This window comes from Eschrichtius robustus, chromosome 13 (genome assembly GCF_028021215.1).
Source record: "Eschrichtius robustus isolate mEscRob2 chromosome 13, mEscRob2.pri, whole genome shotgun sequence".
Lineage (NCBI taxonomy): Eukaryota > Metazoa > Chordata > Mammalia > Artiodactyla > Eschrichtiidae > Eschrichtius > Eschrichtius robustus.
Genome location: NC_090836.1, coordinates 81966836 through 81988101, shown reverse-complemented (window position 1 = coordinate 81988101; position 21266 = coordinate 81966836). Strand labels below are relative to the sequence as shown.

The window sequence follows — 21266 nt, the reverse complement described above, 5'->3', positions numbered from 1 at the left end:
TGGAAAAGATGAAGTAAAGCTGTCACTGTTTGCAGGTGACATGATACTACACATAGGGAATCCTAAAGATGCTACCAGAAAACTACTAGAGCTAATCAATGAATTTGGTAAAGTTGCAGGATACAAAATTAATGCACAGAAATCTCTTGCATTCCTATACACTAGTGATGAAAAATCTGAAAGGGAAATTAAGGAAACACTCCCATTTACCACTGTAACAAAAAGAATAAAATACCAAGGAATAAACCTACCTAAGGAGACAAAAGACCTGTATGCAGAAAACTGTAAGACACTGATTAAAGAAATTAAAGATACCAACAGATGGAGAGATATACCATGTTCTTGGATTGGAAGAATCAACATTGTGAAAATGACTATACTACCAAAGCAATCTACAGATTCAGTGCAATCCCTATCAAACTACCAATGGCATTTTTCACAGAAGTAGAACAAAAAGTTTCAGAATTTGTATGGAAACACAAAAGACCCCGAATAGCCAAAGCAATCTTGAGAGAGAAAAACAGAGCTGGAGGAATCAGGCTCCCAGACTTCAGACTATACTACAAAGCTACAGTAATCAAGAGAGTATGGTACTGGCACAGAAAGAGAAATATACATCAATGGAACAGGATAGAAAGCCCAGAGATAAACCCATGCACATATGGTCACCTTATCTTTGATAAAGGAGGCAAGAACATACAATAGAGAAAAGACAGCCTCTTCAATAAGTGGTGCTGGGAAAACTGGACAGCTACATGTAAAAGAATGAAATTAGACCACTCCTTAACTCCATACACAAAAATAAACTCAAAATGGATTAAAGACCTAAATGTAAGGCCAGACACTATAAAACTCTTAGAGGGAAACATAGGCAGAACACTCTATGACATAAATCACAGCAAGATCCTTTTTGGCCCACCTCCTAGAGAAATGGAAATAAAAACAGTAATAAACAAATGGGACCTAATGAAACTTAAAAGCTTTTGCACAGCAAAGGAAACCATAAACAAGGTGAAAAGACAACCTTCTGATTGGGAGAAAACATTTGCAAATGAAGCAACTGACAAAGAATTAATCTCCAAAATATACAAGCAGCTCATGCAGCTCAATATCAAAAAAAACAAAAACCCAATCCAAAAATGGGGAGAAGACCTAAATAGACATTTCTCCAAAGAATATATACAGATTGCCAACAAACACATGAAAGGATGCTCAACATCACTAATCATTAGAGAAATGCAAATCAAAACTACAATGAGGTATCATCTCACACTGGTCAGACTAGCCATCATCAATAAATCTACAAACAATAAATGCTGGAGAGGGTGTGGAGAAAAGGGAACCCTCTTGCACTGTTGGTGAGAATGTAAATTGATACAGCCACTATGGAGAACAATATGGAGATTCCTTAAAAAACTAAAAATAGAACTACCATATGACCCACCAATCCCACTACCGGGCATATACCCTGAGAAAACCATAATTCAAAAAGAATCATGTACCACAGTGTTCACTGCAGCACTATTTAGAATAGCCAGGACATGGAAGCAACCTAAGTGTCCATCGACAAATGAATGGATAAAGAAGATGCGGTACATATATACAATGGAATATTACTCAGCCATGAAAAGAAACGAAATTGAGTTATTTGTAGTGAGGTGGATGGATCTAGAGTCTGTCATACAGAGTGAAGTAAGTCAGAAAGAGAAAATCAAATACTGTATGCTAACACATATATATGAAATCTAAAATTTAAAAAAAAAAAAGGTTCTGAAGAACCTAAGGGGAGGACAGGAATAAAGACGCAGACGTAGAGAATGGACTTGAGGACACGGGGAGGGGGAAGGGTAAGCTGGGACGAAGTTAGAGAGTGGCATGGACATATATACACTACCAAATGTAAAATAGATAGCTGATGGGAAGCAGCGGCATAGCACAGGGAGATCAGCTCCCTGCTCTGTGACCACCTAGAGGGATGGGATAGGGAGGGTGGGAGGAGGGTGCAAGAGGGAGGGTATATGGGGAAGCTGATTCAGTTTGTTATACAGCAGAAACTAACACAACATTGTAAAGCAATTATACTCCAATAAAGATATTTAAAAAAAAGAATGATACCTTTTAATCATGAAAGCATTTAGCCTGAATTTCTTTGGAATAAATAAATAAATAAAATACAATGTAAATTCTATATAAATAGTTGTAAATACAATGTAAGTGCTATGTACATAGTTGACAGGAGTGCAGCAAATTCAAGTTCTACTTTTTGGAGCTTTCCGGAATTTTTTCTTCAAATATTTCTGATCCATGGTTGGCTGAATGCCTGGATGCAGAGTGGATGCCAAAGGCGGACAGTACTAAATGTTCTCCCTTCTCCCCAATCACCTGTAAGGATTCTCAACCTTGTTTTTTTTAATCTGCCATCGACCCCTGTCCCCTTCTCCGAATACTGTAAGGTCGCTTATTATCCCTCCCTCTATTGGTACTTACTACCTATTTTCCTTGAAATTTATATATTTCCTAAAATCTATATTTCTTCTGGTAAGTACTTGCTAGGTACAACACCACCCTGCTATAACATGATAAATGGGATCCAAAAGCTTAAATTAAATAAAACGTAAAGTCATATTAACACAAGGTGAAGGAAATGACCAGGTGAATCTGGTAGCTAGTTCCAGGGGCTGGGGTCCCAAACTCATTTTGGTCCCAGTAGTGGTCAGCCTCTCACTTCGATTTTGATAAAGATGATCCTGGATCCTGTGCTTGGTTGGGACTCCAGCCAAGCTGCAGCAATTTCAAGAGCCTCCCAGTTAGTTGGCATTCATTTTGGCAAATGTTTTGTCTGCCTGAACTACAAAGCTTGGACCACTGATCACCGGGGACTTAGGAATCTATCCTCTGCTCTGCTACTTGCATCCTGACACTAGTTGCCTGCTGTTTTCCAACCAGCTTGGTCTCTTCTCTACCTCCTCTCTCTCCCACCCCACCAGAATGCTTTTATTGCTGTTATTCCAGAAACAGGTGGGAAGGAGAGGAGGTCACGGGTGTACACTTGGGCCACCATCTTCCCAGCCCTCTCAGCATTCTCCACCATGCTCTGCAGAACTCTCATCCACTGAATAAACTCCTCCACTCTTCAACCTCTTCATAGAATGCTTCCTCCTAGCTCTGACTGCTTTTTATTTTGTTTATGGTGTATTATGAAAAATAGTACTTCTAAATTTTTATGTAATCATCATTATTGATCTTTGATTTCATGACTTATTCATTGTTTTGATTACCTATATCACTGCCTGTTTCTGACCCAAAACACTGAGTTCCAATGACTGTCTGCCTATTATTTCACAAATACAAATCTGTTATTCTTTACCTGACAGCACAAGGCTCTCTTTCAAGCTTTTTTATTTTTTAAATATTTTTCATTATTGTAGCCCACTCCATACAAACTAATCTGACTGGAATTGCATTAAACCAACAAATTAATTTGAGAATAATAGAAATCTTTACAACATTCCATCTGCTCATCAAGTAATGTACTATGTCTCTCCATTTATTCAAGTCATTTTTTTTCATACCTCTTAGTAAAGATGTTTGGTCTTCTTTATATTAGCCTGAGTCCCCTCACAATTCCTGATAAACTTAATCCTGTAGTTCACAGAAATGGGATCATTTTTCCATTATATTTTCTAGTTGATACAGCAAAGCGTTGATTTTGCATCTATCCATCCTATGGAATTCTATTATTAGTTCTGATAGTTTTCAGTTAATTAACTTGTTAAGTTAAAAAAAAGTAATAATTATTTGCAGATATCAATCTTTCCTCTCTATTTTCAGAGTACTTCACGGTGGATTTCACTTGATAAACATTTTTGAGACCGTATTATGTGATAATCACATAAATTCTAATCCTAATTTCTATTTCTTATTTTAATGTGCTGCCAAGAACTTTCAGGACAATTTTAAATGATAGAAGGAATAATAGGTTTCTTTGTTGTATTACATATTTTAACAGAAAATCTTCCTCTAATCCTAATTTGCCAGGAATTGCTGCTGAACGTCACCACATGACTTTTTAGCACCTACAAAAGACTCCTTGGACTACTAATGATAATTATATTTAGATTTCCTACTATATTTATATTGAGAACAAAATCTACATTCTCACTGCTAAATTTATAAGCTAGTGTTTTATTTTTATTCTATATACTCCTAAATAAAGTTGATCTCTAATTTTCTATTTTTTTATTCTCTTTTTACAAAACTGTTATCAGAGCCTGCTGTGGTAAATTTACTAGCAAACTATAACCATGCTCTGAAGTAGCTTTATGTAAAACAAAATTATTTGTTCCTACGAAGGAACTAGCCTTAAAAAGTTTTTGAGCTTTCCAATTTTTTTTACTGCTTCAATAAATTCTTATAATTTAAAATTTTCCAGATAATCATCACTTCAGATTAGATTTTCAAATTTATTCATATTAAACTACATACACTGCTATCTAATGTTTAACAACTTCCAAATTTATGACTATTTTCTCTCTGGATTACTTACATTTCACTTTTTCTTATTTTGCTGGCCAGAAAATTACCTCATTTATTCATATATTCAAAGAACTAACCCTAGCCAATTAGACTATTTTAAAACCAACTTAAAATTGATTAATTTCAACTTTTATTTTTTATTTTTCTTTCTGCTTTCTTAGATTTATTTTGTTATTTTTCCAATTTCTCAAGTCCAATAAAAGTTCATTTAATTTTATTTTTCTCATTTAGTAAGTAACAGGAGCTTCTAAAGCTAAAATTTGTCTTTAACTGCTGCTTTGAGTACATTTGATATGTGGGCTTCTCATTAGCATGATTTTCAAAACGCTCTATAGTTTTAGATTTCTTTTTTATATATTATAATTATATACAATTATGTATGCCAGTAATTTGTTGTTATAAATTATATAATTATATATGCCAGCAATTTACTTTGTTATAAAATTTCAGTTTTATTGTACTGTAAGAGAATGTGGTCTTTACAAATTTTAGTCTACGTGACTTATTGAGCTTTATTTTGCAGCTTAAATATTACTTTTTTAAATTAAATAAGTGCTTTAAAGGGTATTTAGTCTCAATTGGCTATATATATTAAATTAATCTTATTAGTTATACTATGTACATTTTCTATGTCCTTTTTATTTGTCTTTTTAAAGTAGCACATTAAACTCTCAATATTACTATGTTTCTATCAAATCAGCTTTGTCTTTTCAGCAGTTATTTCCATATATTTTGATTTTTTTGTTATATAGAACATGAAAATTCATGAAATATCTTCATTGTGATTTATAAGCATTATTAGTAGAATCACCAATGTGAAAAGGTAGCATTAAAAATAAGTAACAAAGGGATTACTCTTTAATTGTTACCAGGACAGTTGATTAAAATTTTTACAGGAAAAAACACTAATTTTTAATCTAAACCGTACCCCAAAAGAAATTCCATATGGATTAAAACATTAAATCTAAACCATGAAACTATAAAATTGGAAGAAAATACTGCTGCATACTTGTCTGTTGAAGTATAAAAAATTTTTTTCTTTGTGCAAAGATATGTCATGCATACAAACATAAAAAGAAAATAGATATTGCTATCAAAGCAGAAATCAAGGTGTTGCATCTGCCCCTCCCCTATATTCCCTGACTTGGAGAAGAACATCCTAAAACATCTGCTCAGCCTTAAAAATTGAAATCATTACCTTTGGCTTGAACTCAGTTATACTGCTCAATCTCCAAACTCACATATTTTATTATACCACTGGTCTAAACCACTTATTCTGTTTTCCTCTTTCAGAATATCTATTATTCTTCCATTGGACCTCCACGGTCAGCCCTCCAAATTTTACTACTCACTGAAAGTGCATTCTGATTTTCTTTGGTATCAAGAATATTGTTTACAGATTCCAAACATCTCATTTTAGCTATGGTTTATTTAATTTTCAGGGACTTTCTAATTCTGGCCAGTTCTCTCATTACCATGGCCTGCTTTATTTAACAGAAGCAATTTCATCTTTTGAAAACATGAAGCACATATATTCCAAGTTTTTGTTCTAATAAATGTAGTGCCTATTCTAGGAAGAATATTTTCCTGAAGGTTTTTATGAGAATGTTTCTCTTCTGCTGTCATTTTTAAAATAGATCTTGTGTCATTGATGTTTTCTTTTCCTAGAATGAGATAGACAGCCCTATGTCCAGTGTTGAAATTAAAACCCAATTATTGGAAGAAAAGCTGGATTCACTTGGCATCTCTCATAACTGGCACAGAACACAACAATTTTCTTTGCGGGCAGAGAGAGCCATTCAGGCTTAGAGAATAAGAGGGTTAACTTTAAGTTTTACTACTTCTATTTGAGGAACTCCCCGTTCACATATATATATGGGAACCGCAAGGAATGGCTCTGCTTGCTACTGTAGAGAATTAGAAACTGGACCTCAAAACCACACTACATACAAAAATAAGCTCAAAATGGATTAAATGTAAGACCTGAAACCATAAAACTTCTAGAAGAAAACATAGGCAGTATACTCTTTGACATTGGTCTTAGCAATTTTTTTTTTGGATATGTCTCCTCAGGCAAGGGAAACAAAAGCAAAAGTAAACAAATGGGACTACATCAAAAGGAGGGGGTGGGGGGAGAGGGAATTACTGAAAATAATTAAAAGGCACAAACTTCCAGTTCTAAGATAAATAAGAACTAGGGATGCAATGTACAACAAGATAAAGATAATTAACACTGCTGTATGTTATAAATAAAACTTGTTAAGAGAGTAAATCTTAAGAATTCTCATCGGGCCTCCCTGGTGGCACGGTGGTTGAGAATCTGCCTGCCAATGCAGGGGACACGGGTTCGAGCCCTGGTCTGGGAAGATCCCACATGCCGTGGAGCAACAGGGCCCGTGAGCCACAACTACTGAGCCTGCGCGTCTGGAGCTTGTGCTCCGCAACAAGAGAGGCCACGACAGTGAGAGGCCCGTGCACCGCGATGAAGAGTGGCCCCCGCTCGCCCCAACTAGAGGAAAGCCCTCACAAAGAAACGAAGACCCAACACAGGCAAAAATAAAATAAATAAACAAATTTAAAAAAAAAAAAAAAAAGAATTCTCATCATAAGGAAGAAGAAAATTTTTTCCACTTCTTTAATGTTGCATTTATATGAGATGATAAATGTTCACTAAGCCCACTGTGGTAATCATTTCATGATATATGTAAATCAAATCATTATGCTGTACACCTTAAAACTTATACAGTGCTGTTTGTCATTTATACCTCAATAAAACTGGATGAAAAAATTAATTAGATAAATAAATAACTGGACCCAAAAGTCCGTGCAAGAGAGGCTGATAGCCTAGAGATGCTATCATCCAACCTGACTCAATAGCAAAAGGCCTAATTTATTTCCTGCTATAAATATAAACATGCTCTATTATTCCTTAGTTCAGTTGTACGAATATTTTTATGTTTATTTATTTATTTACACAGACATAAATACTCACTACCTCCCAGATGGCTGTTTTAACTGCATACAACCCACTCTCTTTTTCGTCCACTTTATAAATCTTTAAGGAACAATTTTACTCATTTTTTAAAGTTGTTAATGCTAATAAAACAGATATTACAAATACCTTTTCAAGAAATCATAGACAGGATTTGTTATCTCCACCATAAGTTGAAATTTTTCATCACTCATACATTTTTGCATAACTTGTGTAAAGAATTCCAGGAATCTAGGTCTCTGCTTAAATTTCATAACTGTGAAAACAAGAAGGTTCATATATAATCACCAATACACTTGGTCATTGTCATTGAAAGGTTACTATTGCTATTAGTCATTTTGTTCTAACAGACGAGTTTATTAACCTGCTTTTTAGATTTCTCACTTTTAAAAAATGTATAGGAGTAAATGTGGTGAAACTAGTGTTTTTCTAAAATCAAATATTCCTTTACAGTCTAAATTTCATTTATTTTTCAAACAGCTTGGTGTTGTAAGATTTCCTAAAAGTTGCCTCTAACATATGACTAGGTGGGAAAAAAATTGCTGATAATTGCCAGAATAACTAGTTATCCTAATTTTTATTATACTTCACTCTGAGATAAGCAATAATGCTGTTATTTCTTCATAGCTAAGCTTAAAGATCACTAACACATTTTTCAATTCCCTAGTTTTTGTAAGCTTCATAATAACACCATTTACTGCCAAAACAAGCCACCATCAAGGTTCCGTCTTTCCAGATTTTAAATCAGGTACCTATTTTGGTCTCTTTCATTACTCGGCAATCAAGAGCCTGCCTTATTCTGAATGGGTAAGAACCTGAAATATTCTGCCTAGAACAAGTGAAACCTTTAAGTAGAAAACAACAGAATCCACAGAATAAAAGATCTTCAAGAGTAAGGTGAGTGAACAACATATGTACGTTTAGGTCACCTACCTTCTTTCACAGCACCTTTGACCGACCAATTTAAAACTATAGGGTAAAGAAATATGGGATCCTCTGTTCCTGAGAGTTCAGTTGTAACATCTAAGGTTAAAAGGAATTAAGTTGTTGGTTCTGTTTAACATCAATAAGCAAAAATGAAAATTCTTTGCTGGGGATGAAAAATAGGAAAATACCCAAGTATACATTCTAAATTATGTGCCTTAAAATATCAATTATATCATATTTTGGAGATTAAAAAAATCCAATAATCTCAATTATTTTCCTTTCATTTTTTTTTTCCCCTAAAGGCCAAGGAGTCTACCACCAAATAGGGGAAGAGTTTCCAAGGCATGAGTCTTTCTTATTCAACAGCTATTGTGTATCAACAAATATCAGGCTCAGAAACCTACCAATTATATGAACTCCATTTTTATAAAAAATCTTTAAAAGACAGTAAAGTATAGAATAATGAACAGGACAGCCCCTAGAGCCAGGATGCCTGGGTTCAGATTCTAAGTCTGACACTTCTTTTTTTTTTTAGGCCGCACGGCATGCAGAATGCGGTATCTTAGTTCCCCGACCAGGGATCAAACCCACTGGGAGCATGGAGTCTTAACCGTTGGGCCTCCAGGGAAGTCCCTAAGTCTGACACTTTTTAGTTATGAGAACTTGGGAAGTTACTCACCTTCTCTGTGCCTCAATTTCCTTATCTTTAAAATGGGGATAATAACAGTACCTATTTCATATGGTTGTTATATAAGGGTTATATAAGTTTTCATATGTATGAAACACTTAAAATAGTTCCTCGCACACAGAAAGCACTGTACAAAACTATTATTTTTATTATTGTTTTGTTACTGAATCTACTGTTTAGCTAGTAACATTATATTGTGCTTCTTAGTAAAATGTTAAAATGTGTTTGGGGGTGTTGATAATATGAAAATAAGTAATTCACATTTCCAGAACACTTTACATTTTAAGAAATTATATATTTTTATATGTACCCAGACAATTACAGCTTTCCCAAAACTAGGTTTACTGGTTATGGGAATAATACAGCATTGGGTTCATTTCATAAATTCAGCTTGAAACAGACATGGAGTGTATTGAAATAAAGTGAGAGATCCAAGTCAGGGAATTCTGAAACAGTAAGACCAGCCAGATATAACTGAGGCACAAAGTAGAGAGGTGAGGTGGGGTCACAGAACTCTACAAGTTTAGTTACTTCCCAACAGAGCAAGGGGCCGAAAGTGGAGCCTCCTAATGAGATAAATGTAGGCACTCTTTTGTTCTTCTAGAAGGTTTGAAGTCCTGCTTCTTAAAAATGTGATAATAGTTGTCATCACCAGAAACTAAATTAATATCTTAATCAGATTTCCAAACTGCAATCTCTAAAACTCCAATCACTGTGTTAACATTTTGGTCTATTATTAAATTACTATACAGCACAATGACTCACTTGAGTCCGTCTCACTTGAGTAAACCATGGTTCAAGTCACTCGTACATAACACCCGTCATGCCATCACTTTATTTCTCAGTTACATTTTTGTCTTTAGAGCAGCGATTCTCAATTTTGTGTCCCCCTTCCACAATATATTTGCCAACATTTGCCTCGCAGTTGGTTGTCACAGCTGGGGAGAATGCAGGGAGAATGGTGTGCTATGCATCTCTGGACAAAGGCCAGGGATGCCGGTGCACATCCACAATGCCTAGGACAGTCCCCCACAGCAAAGTATTATCTGGCCCAAATTGGCAATAGTGTTGAGGCTGAGAAACCCTGCTTTCGAATGAGAAGATTTAGGCTCAAATCCAAGTCAGCTATGTAATGCTAAATAAATCACTTAATCTTTATGAGCCACATCTGTAAAAAGTGGTCAGCAATCCCTTATTAACAAAGTACTGTTAGGATTAATGACACAATGCAAAAGCACTGCATAAACCTTAAAGGGTTTACCAAATGCTAATCTCATCCTAATCCTTTTAACAAAATATTTTCTATTTTAAACAGCAAAATGCTAAACAGAAGTATACAGAAAGAAAAAAAAAGACTACATTGCTTTGTCAGTTTGAGTAGGTGTGTCTCCAATAAACCCAGCTGTTCATTTATTTTCTCAGGTAATAATATCTGCTGTGGCTTCTTAGTCTTGGAAGACTTCTTGGAAGAACCCTAGAAACATTGGTTAAATGTCAGAACGTACTTCAACATGTTTCAAGAATTGTCATTTTCAAATAATATTCTTTAAATTATGTTTCATACTTTCATACTTGGTAGACCAAACTATGAATCTACATGGTAAAATGTATTAATAATTAACTAATAATTAATAATAAGCCATTGTAGCCTAACTAAATGCCAGACACAGTACTAAGTGTTTTATGGATGTTAACCAAAATATTTCTTCTCTTCCCTCTCCCTTTTTCCTAGTAACTTCTGCTCCCCTAACCAGCTCCCCCCAATACACACACCACTCTGAGAGCAGTTGAGGGTGTATCTCTAAAAATCCTCAAAGGAAAATGCTCTCAGAAATGTATCCCTTTTTCCTTTTTTCCTTTCTCTTTCCCAGAGGGAGCTTCTTTACAAGGAAGCTAATTGCTTTTGTCGCTTTGCCTTTCATTGAACATAACAGGATCAGTAATTAGTGGATTAAGAATTGGCTGGTGTGAGCTCAGGCTCCCCACCATGTTTTCATCTGTCTGAGCCTGAGAATGGACTGGTTAATGTCTCCTGTTCTCCAAAACAATAGACCTCCCAAGCTCTTTTAGGCTTAAAGGGACCCTGAATGGTTATAATGATTTCTGACTCCTATAAAGTCGGTATTAGGTTCTCAGTCCCTACAGTCTCAGTCTGAAAGAAGTATCACAACCTTCTGCTGGACGAGAGGCTCCAAGGAAAGGGGCAAGGGGTCCTGTCCTACCATGATGTGAAGGGACAGAGCCCTGAGTCAAGGCCTGGGTGACATAAAGGGTCTGGCTGACGGACTCTTGAGTGGACAACACTTGGTGGAAAAAAAACCCTCAAGTTGCTTTCAGCTTAATCAAAACTTTCTCTAGACAACCCTCCCCCCAACAAAAGTATTATGGCTAAAAATATTCATCCAGTGAAACCATGGGGTTTTTTTTTAAGCTTTTGCAACATATAATAGAGAGAGAAATGGAGCTACTCCAACTGAAACAGGCTTGGGGGTAATAGTTTCTAGCCTGGCCCCAGTCACAGAAGGGGCTTCAAGTATTGTAGCTCCTAGTGCACCTCAGAAACCTGATAAACTAAGCAATATTTCAAAATTTGATCTACAAAATCATTTAACCACATAGTTTCACGAAAAGGCAATAAAATAAGATTCTAGTAAGACCCATGCTTGGGAGGCAGATATTAAAAAGTTGTCTCTAACATTACCAGCCTCATAAAGGAGACAATTTAGGTGTCACAAGGAGTTTAGGAAATCTACTTTGAACAGAGTGAAAAGCTCTGACATGTATTTACTGCATTCAATGACCCACTCAGAATAATAAAAATCTTCAGTCTGGGAGAGACTGTAGAGGGCTTTCAGTCCAACGTCCAACTGGGTGTAGGAAGCTCTCTATCAACACCTAACTGATAGTCAGTACGCGTGGCAGGGGGCTATTAAGTATTCTAGCACGGATACCTTTTCATTTTCTTGATAATAATTAAAAGGAAAAAAAGCTCTTCACATATTTGCTTTCTTTTATGTGAATACAACAAATTAAAAACTGATCAATTTTCTAACATGTTCACTAATACTACATGACCTCTTAGAAAATTTAGCTAAATATACCTTTAAAGATGAAACACAAAGAACAATTACCTCCTCTGGCATTTCTTCTTGGTCAGTAACACCAAACAGAGATTTGCACCCTGATGTGATGTCCAACATCTTTTTTCCATAATTTATAATCATTACTGCCAGGTCATATTCCTTCCATGAACGCAGAATCTAATTTAAAATATTTATTAATTATCTCTGTTGGAAACTCAAGTCTATTTTCAAGAGTCATGTATCATCTTCCATAAATTCAAAAGTCTCATGTTTTGGATATAACTCCCCTGTTTCTGTTAAGAAAACTGTTAAGCTTACCTCCAGATCATATTTCCCTAGAATTAAAACTGCATTGGGCTTCCCTGGTGGTGTAGTGGTTGAGAGTCTGCCTGCCAATGCAGGGGACACAGGTTCAAGCCCTGGTCTGGGAGGATCCCACATGCCGTGGAGCAACTGGGCCCGTGAGCCACAACTGCTGAGCCTGCGCGTCTGGAGCCTGTGCTCCGCAGCAAGAGAGGCCGCGATAGTGAGAGGCCCGCGCACCGCGATGAAGAGTGGCCCCCGCTTGCCGCAACTAGAGGAAGCCCTCGCACAGAAATGAAGACCCAACACAACCAAAAATAAATAAATAAATAAGCCTACACCTTTAAAAAAAACAAACAAACAAACAAAAAAACAGTACCAAGGGCATTTGTTTAAAAAAAAAAAAAACTGCATGATTTCACTATTTTAAATAAAGGACAAAACCAGGAATCTCATCAGTAATGAATTCTCCATATCTCTGGGACATACAGCCATACCTCTTTTGGTATAGTAAGTTAACTATGAAAAAACATTTTCACTTAAAAGATCCATGCTAAAACAAAATCATTCTTAAAGGTCACATAACCACCACTTCTTGTCTTGAGTTGTCTTCTTTGTGAAATGGCACAATTACTGACTTCATGATGTCTTGGGGGCATTTATAGCAGTAAACGATTTACAAGACATTCTGGCAGTAAACTAGGCTGGAGGTCAGCTGGTTTTGGCAGGTTCTCCATGAGCCGTAGGGGAAGCACACACTGACTCATGAGAAGGGGCCCGCTCTGCCACTCTCGTCCACGTTCCTGGTTACAAACTGTTATCTGGCCTCCTCTAGCCTGGCTCTTATCTACCTCTCCAGTGTCATCTTCCACTATTCATCTCCTTGCACTTTCAGCTTACAAAACATTAAGCCAAGTATAAATCCTGCTACTCACCATGGTATCAGGACTTCATGCCTTCCTACAGCTGAGGCCTTTCCCAGAACAGCTTTCCCACCTGATTTATATAGCTTTACGTGGTCATTAAAACCTGGGCTCTAGCACTAACTCCAGGAAAGCTTCCCTGGCCAGCAATCTGATTTGCATAGACCCTGCTCTAGTGAAAGAGCCCATGAAGGGGACACATTCACCGTGAATCCCCAGGACAATACTCTCAGGGTATAAATAAGTTTGTATGAATTTATCTGTAGATGTATTCTGTTAAGCTGAATAGGTTAGTATTTAAGATAAGTAACAACTATTACTTCCCAGGCAGGGAAAGAATATATAAAGTGGCTGAAAAACAGTGAGTGGCTGCTTGAAGCTCATAAGACCTACCTAATGCAAATGCTAAGAACTGGAAATATTTCTGTAGGACCAGGGCAATGGTGTTAAACTAATGTTGACTGTGGGACAGAATGTGGAAAGGAAAACAGTGAAACAAATTTTGCCACGGTAGGTGGGGTTAGGTCAAGCAGGGCTTTGAATGCTAGGCAAAACTGTCCAATCTCATTGTAAAACTGATATGAGAGGGAACAAGTTTTGTTATTAGAAAACAGAAGTGAGCTAACGTTTGCTCCCCATTCACCTTTGCTTTCCAACATATTTGGTTTATACAGCACTGTGCAATCTTTTCTCCTTGTTTTAACATGCCAGTGGAAAATACTAAATGAGAATGAATTTTTCCAAACAAAAGAAAAACAGAGAACCAATTCTACTTAACATACCAAATGGTGAATAGAAATTTTCTAAATGTGCCAGATGTTCGGCATAATAAATTTTTTAACAATGTGAAAATAATCAAACATTTAAGATGACATGTCTCAGAAGTGGTACTTTATTTGGAATTCTGACAGCTTTCAGAAAAAATACTGCTCCTTAAAGAAGAAAGATTGAACCATCCGGAAAGATTACCAATTTTTAAAACAGAACAGAGAAAAGAAACAGGGCCGTTTGACTAATTGGGCTTTACATGTCCTAAGAGAAAATCTCTATAAAAATATGTTTATATCAAATGAATGCCTCAAATCTGGGATTCAGGGGTAGTCAGGCTTCCGGGTCTACTGGTCAGGCTGGAGGAAACTTCTGAAATGACAATTCTCAGAGTATCAGTTTGGGACAGAACCAGCTCTAGCATCAAATCCTGACATTAATATATAGTGTGTTGGCCAAAAAGTTCTTTGGGGTTTTGCGTTAACACCTCACGGAAAACCCGAACGAACTCTTTTGGCCAACTCAATATACTTTAAAGAAAATGTCCAGAACATTCAGGGTCATTTCTACAATAACGTCCAGAGGATCTCAAAATGACTCCTCAGGTGGGGGAAAGGGGCTGGAGTCACGGGTGGCAGTCAAGAAATACAGAGCCAGCCGCAAACTGCTGTGGGAGAAAAACCACAGGCAGCTGAGAGAGGAGGCATGCGAATTTCGTGGAGGACCTCAGCCTCCACGTGGCCCCAAACGCTGGTTGGAAACCCTGCCTATTCCAGGTCAGCACTCTCTCCCGTCTCCCACGGGGGCTGTTATACAAACATCTTCTCACATCTCTGAAGCGCACCCTTACTCTCCACCTCCTCACTCTCAGCAAATGACCTTGCTTCCTTTCCAGAGAGCAGTGCAGGGGAACTGGCGTATCTGCTGTCCCCAAACCCACCTACACACCCATGCGTAAGGATAACCATCCTCCTCCTGTGAGAGAGGAGAGGCAGATGTCCTGTCCAAGCTAATCCCACACATGCCCGGATCCCGCTGCTGGGACCCTGGTCTAGGGGCCACCTCTCCTCTCCTCCATCCTTATCCCTTCCCTCTCCTGACCCCTCCCCATTAACGGTCATATACGGAGTGCCTGTGTTAGCAGGACTGGTTTGCTGGTTGGCTGGTTGGTTGGCTGGTTAGTTGGTTTTTAGCAGGAGAAGTTGCTATTGACAAGCTACAAGCAGTGAGCTGCCTTGGAATAAAGTTTCTTTGTTCTGGAAGAAACACTGCAGCAGCCACGGTTAGTTATTTAAATGTAAGGTGAACAGCTGCCCAGTGCCCTGGAAAGACATTGTAACCTGGTATTCTCTTATTTGAAAATGACACCCTGTCCTGGAAATACTCATTGATGGAAGGGTTCGGGGGGAAAGGGGGAGGTGAGGCCAAGCAGATGAATATATTCTAAAGAAAAGTAAGCTTGGAAGGTGCCCTTTTAGCCCAGGATTACGCTAATTGATGTGTGTGTGTGACTGAGCAGTGGGAATGGAAAGGGGTCCTTTCCTGTTGGAAAAGGGGTCCCCTGCTTTCAACAGTTACCCCCTTGTGACAATGACAGAACTAACAGCACCAGAAAGATTCTTAAGGTTGGGGAGGGGTTAGGAATAATAAAACAGCTTTGGACTAATCACCTTTCCAATTCTTCCTCTTGCCTAGTGGAAGCCGGATGGGACCCGTGGACTAACAACACCCTTGAGATTCTTAGACAATTCTCTTCTTTTCTTACTCTACACATTGACCCCGGGTGATACCATCTATCTCTGTTGCTTCAGTTGAGTCCGTATACTAATGACTCCGTTGTCTTTACATATATTTGGTCTCTCCTGAACTTCAAGCCTATAGGTCCAATTATATAATGTCCACCTCTCTGGATCTCCTGTATGCCCCCAAATTCAATATATTCAAAACTCATTATCTTTTCCCCCTTTCCCACCCAGGGTTCAACAAATTGCATTGTACTCACCCAACTTCCCAGATAGCTGGATTACTGTGGACTCTTCCCTCTCCCTCCCTATTCAATTCTATCTCATAAATAACTCTTGAATCCTTTCAATTCTATCCCTCACTTTTCCACACTAGTTTAGTTCATCACCTCTCGCCTTCTAACTCATTTCCTGCCTCGGATCTTATCCCCCTCTAATTATTAGCTGTTGTGCAACCAGAGTAATTTCTTTTTTCTAAAATGCAAATCTCATTATGTCATTCCCAGGTTTGAAACCCTTCAATGGCTCCTCTCTGACCTCATTAGGTGGCCATTCATCATCTGGTACTTGTTCACTGTTCCACTTTTTAAGGTGACTGAAATATTTAATCATATCCTCCATAACTAAAAATAAATCTGATCCTTCTTTTCCCAAACTGTGAAATTATTTCCTATTTTCTCATTGTTTACTGCCTGAGGCAATCAATGTTAATAATCCTGCAACTGTTGTATTTTTTAAAAATAAATGCCTTTAAGCTTTGTCTATAGTGTCTTATCATTAAAAATGTATTTTTAAATTATCATGTCATCTATTTATCTATTTTTGTGTGTGTATCTTTTGAATTTTGTGCCCTGTTGAGAAAGGTCTCCCCTGATTTCAAGGCAATCCAAATATCCTCAAATCCATCTGGACTTCATTTTGTTTATGGTATGAGGTAGGGCTCTGGCGTTATTTTCAAATGAAGAGTCGGTTATATCACCACCTTTTATTGATAAATTATCATTTTCTCAATGAATATAAATGCCACCTTTGTCTTATGTTAAGTCCTTCCTGTAGACCCGGGGCCGGCTCCTCCTGGAGTCTCTATTTTATTCCACTGATCTATTTGCCCATTACTCTGTTAAGACCATTTTTCATTGAAGTGGCCTTGGTAAATTTTAATACCTACTGAGAATTTCCAAGTAACACTAATCAGTTTCAAAGAAACCTCACTAGGATTCTGATTAAAACTGCAATGCATGGAAATATTATTTTAGGAAAGATTTATATAGCTATGACAGTAAGCCTTCCTATTTAGGAACTTGGTGTGGCCTGCCATATGTGCAGATCTTATTTTGTGTCCTTCAGTAAGATTTCACATTTCTTTTATTTAGGTTCTTTAACATTTTGTTAAGTTTAAAATAGTGTGTATTATAAGCGGTATATTTTCCCTGTCCATTTCTAACTGGCTACTACTCATATTAAAAATAAAAACAATAAGAAAAACATAAACAAAACCCAACTTATCAGTTTGTATCTTACGTAACTTTATAACTTCTTATAAATTCTTATACCACTTTATAAATTCTCTTTTTAATTCTAGTAATCTTTTACTAGATTCTCATGGGTTTTTGAGACCTCTACAATTACAGACAAATTATGCTTTTCTAATATTACAAAATTATTTCATACCCTTATCTATTTCATCAGACCAGATCTCTACAAATAATGAATCACATTTTTAAGAGTCAGTATCTCCTGTGCCTGATTTTAAGGAAACAGCTTCAGAAATTTGCCATTTAGTATGATATTTGCTAAAAATTTTTGGTAAATGTCTTTATCATTATGCAATAACTTCCTTCCCTTCCTAACCTACTTAGAGGTTTTATTACGAAAAGTTGCTAAGTGTTATCAAATGCTTTTGTAGCATTTTTCATATAACCTAATTGTTTTTCTCCTTTAATTTGCTGTTGTAAAATATTTAAGTTTTGTTTTAATTCAGACTTCATCTTTAATACTTGACAATGAGACTGCCCTAAGACCAGAAAGTGCCAGATGCCATCCAGGAGTGATTCGAAGGACACTACATAATGCCTCTCTTTGTCCTGATTAATGTTTTGGACACTGAATTCTGCTTTTTCAAATACGAAAATTGCCACCCCTCCTTCATTTTTGTTTGCATTTTCCCAATATCTTTGTCTATTTATCTTTCAAATTGCTTGTTATCTTGTTTTACAAGTGTTTCTTCAAGTAATACACATTTGAATCTGACTTTTCAGCCCATCTGACAGTCTCTGTCTCCTGAGGTCATTCATGCTCAGGGACGCAATTAATGTACTTGGTTTTATTCCTTCCATCTTAAATACAATCTCACTTTCCTTCTTCTTACTTTTGCTGAATTAGCCATTTTTCGTCCCTGTCATTTTTTCCTGTTCTTTTTTCCTCCCTGTCATTCCTCTGTTTGCTTTTCTTTCCTGTCAGTTTTGAAGTCCTACTGTACTTTAAAGATCAGCTCATGCTTACATATTCCTGAGTCATCTTTAAATATATATATTCTATCAAAAGAAAATAATAATGTTATACAATATGTGGGGACTTGCCTGGTGGCACAGTGGTTAAGAATCCGCCTGCAAATGGAGGGGACATGGGTTCAAGCCCTGGTTCGGGAAGATCCCACATGCCGCGGAGCAACTAAGCCCGTGCGCCACAACTACTGAGCCTGCGCTCTAGAGCTCATGAACCACAACTACTGAGCCCACGCGCCACAACTACTGAAGCCCACGCTCCTAGAGCCCATGCTCCGCAACAAGAGAAGCCACTGCAATGAGAGGCCCGCACACCGCAACGAAGAGTAGCCCCCGCTCGCCGCAACTAGAGAAAGCCCGTGCGCAGCAATGAAGACCCAATGCAGCCAAAAATAAATTAATTAATTTTAAAAAATAATGTTATACAACATGTATTTTTATACTATATGTATTTTTAACACACATGCACCAAGCATCTATAGCTGCTCACGCCTCCCTCAACCCCAAACAGGATAGAAGCTTTAGTTCTAGGTTACTGTTAAGTTTTTCTTTCAAGGATGACTCTTTTATTTCAAAAGTCCCTACTTAGCATTTATATTACAAAGTCCTAGTCACATCATCATTATCTATTTAACTTTAATAATACGTATATTGCAAGATTCGTTGCTCCCATTATTCCTCTCCTTTTTGTCTTTCCCTATCTTGGGATTTCTGTTCTGAACCAACTGTCATTTGATAGAGTATTTCCCCAAGTGTTGTCCTCAGATAAGTACATGGACAGAATACTTTTTAAATGCCTGCACTTCTGAAAATGTTTATTTTGCCCTGACAAATGAATGATATCTTTTCCTGGTTATTAATTTTTGGGCCTTAGTCTTCTTCCCTCAGGATTCTACAAACGTTGCTCCAGGAATTTAACTGTTAGTGTTGCTGATTAAAAAAAGCCTGAAGCTAATTGATTCTCTTTCCATTGCAAATAAATAATCTGTTCTTTGGGTCTCAAAACTTTAAGATTCGTCCTTATCCTTGGACTTCAGGAATTTCACCAACATGTGTCTACACATATATTCTTACATTAATCCTGCCTGGGACTCAGAAAGACGATTACTTCTCTACTTATTTCTTTTCTACCTCCAGACTCCTTTACTTCATGTTATGACTTCTGGATCTGTCTTGTGAATTTATCTCTAGATAATTCTATTCTACATTGTCGGGTATTTCTTGAGCTTCCAGATGTGACTCAAGAAGTATCATAATCATAATCTTTACCTATTTAATTTTTTAATCAAAAATTAAATTTGTTGTACGTGAAAGCTGTTAAGAGTAAATCCTAAGAGTTCTCATCACAAGAAAAAAATTTTTTTTCTATTTCTTTAATTTTGTATCTATAGGAGATGACGCACGGTCACTAAGTTTATTGTGGTCATCACTGCATGATGTATGTAAATCAAGTCATTATGCTGTACACCTTAAACTTACACAGTGCTGTATGCCAGTTATATCTCAGTAAAACCGGAAGAAAAAAATTAAATTTGTTCTGATGGCATTGCTTGAAAGGTTTCTTTTTCTTAAGTCATCTCTGATTCTTTTCAACATGGTGAGGGTAAATAACACAATTATTCTAGTGTTTGGCCTGCTCTTTCCCCCTTGGGGTTCTGAGTTCCCTTAAGTGAGTTGCTATTTTTCTTCCTGCTAAAGGCTTATGCTCCCTCAGCATCTACACAGACCAGGTCATAGATGTCTCTCCAACAGCGGCAAACCAGTGAGTGATGGAAGGAATATGATTTTCTGCTCCTGAGGTCAGGCCAGGAGCCTGAATTGCCAGCAAATTATGACCTTTTTGCTAAGGTAGAGGGTAGAGGCCTCTCTGTTGCCAGACCTCCACAGAAGCAAACTTAAGTCCCATCATATCAGCCCATCCATGCAGTATTCTTCCAGATCACTGCCAAATCAGAAAGGTTCTGGGAAGACTACATAAAATAGGTAGGCAAATATGGCCCTTCTTTGAAGAGACTCACTGGATTCAGTCAACCAAAGCCTTTGAAGAAGCACACAATGCTGGCCTTTGAGCCAAGCAGTGAGGATACATAAGCCTACCTCTCTGCCTCTGGTATCTTGTTCTTTCTTGTTTCTAAAATGAATGAGGTCCCATAAAATGTCCTCTTTCCAGCCCCCTCTCCCTGGCCTAAGATAGGCCCTTCCAGACTTTACCAACTAGCCTGCTCAGGCTACTTTTGATCTAAAATGCTTTGGGGGTATCATTTTTCAAAGTATTCTAATTACTGTGATTACAAGTAGCTTAACGTGCTAAACCATTAGGGCTCCTAAGTTTCATGACACTAGACAAAGAATGAGATAAATACCTTTGTTATGTAGAAGATACAACAAGCTATCATGTGCTGTACACTTTCAAAGCTCGCAATATGTTTCTTTGAGTGAATATTTGGTAGTCCTTGCAAAACCACAACACACTTTATCAAGATCTGAAATATAGAAGCACAATGGTTTTTGTTGAAAACTATCGTCCTTACTCATTAAAAAATGCTCTATTCACATCATGAAGGTTTTAAGCCATCAAATTTTATTGTTATTAATAATTATGGTTAAGTTGCTTATTATGTATAAAGAAGTGTACCCAGAGATAAAATTGATAAATTCAATTTTCAGATGAGTCTTTCATCTAAGGTAACTTGAAAATTAGTGGAGAGGATAAAATAAATATACAAATAAATAGAACAATGCTCATTTTGACAAGTGCCGTAAAAGACACGGGCAGAATGTTACATGTATACAAGAAACT

At 37.1% G+C, this 21266-nt stretch overlaps 1 protein-coding gene across 2 annotated transcripts in view; it reads right to left on the bottom strand.

Moving 5' to 3' along the window:
- Positions 1–21266, bottom strand: part of CFAP54 (cilia and flagella associated protein 54) — a 305843-nt gene that overhangs the window by 174736 nt on the left and 109841 nt on the right. For both annotated transcript variants that reach the window (XM_068561127.1, XM_068561128.1), the window contains exons 26-30: positions 20830–20949; positions 12275–12403; positions 10503–10617; positions 8462–8551; positions 7658–7784 (exon numbers count right to left, since the gene is read on the bottom strand). In XM_068561127.1, the coding sequence (XP_068417228.1) occupies positions 7658–7784; positions 8462–8551; positions 10503–10617; positions 12275–12403; positions 20830–20949 (581 nt within the window). The remainder of the gene's footprint in view (positions 1–7657; positions 7785–8461; positions 8552–10502; positions 10618–12274; positions 12404–20829; positions 20950–21266) is intronic.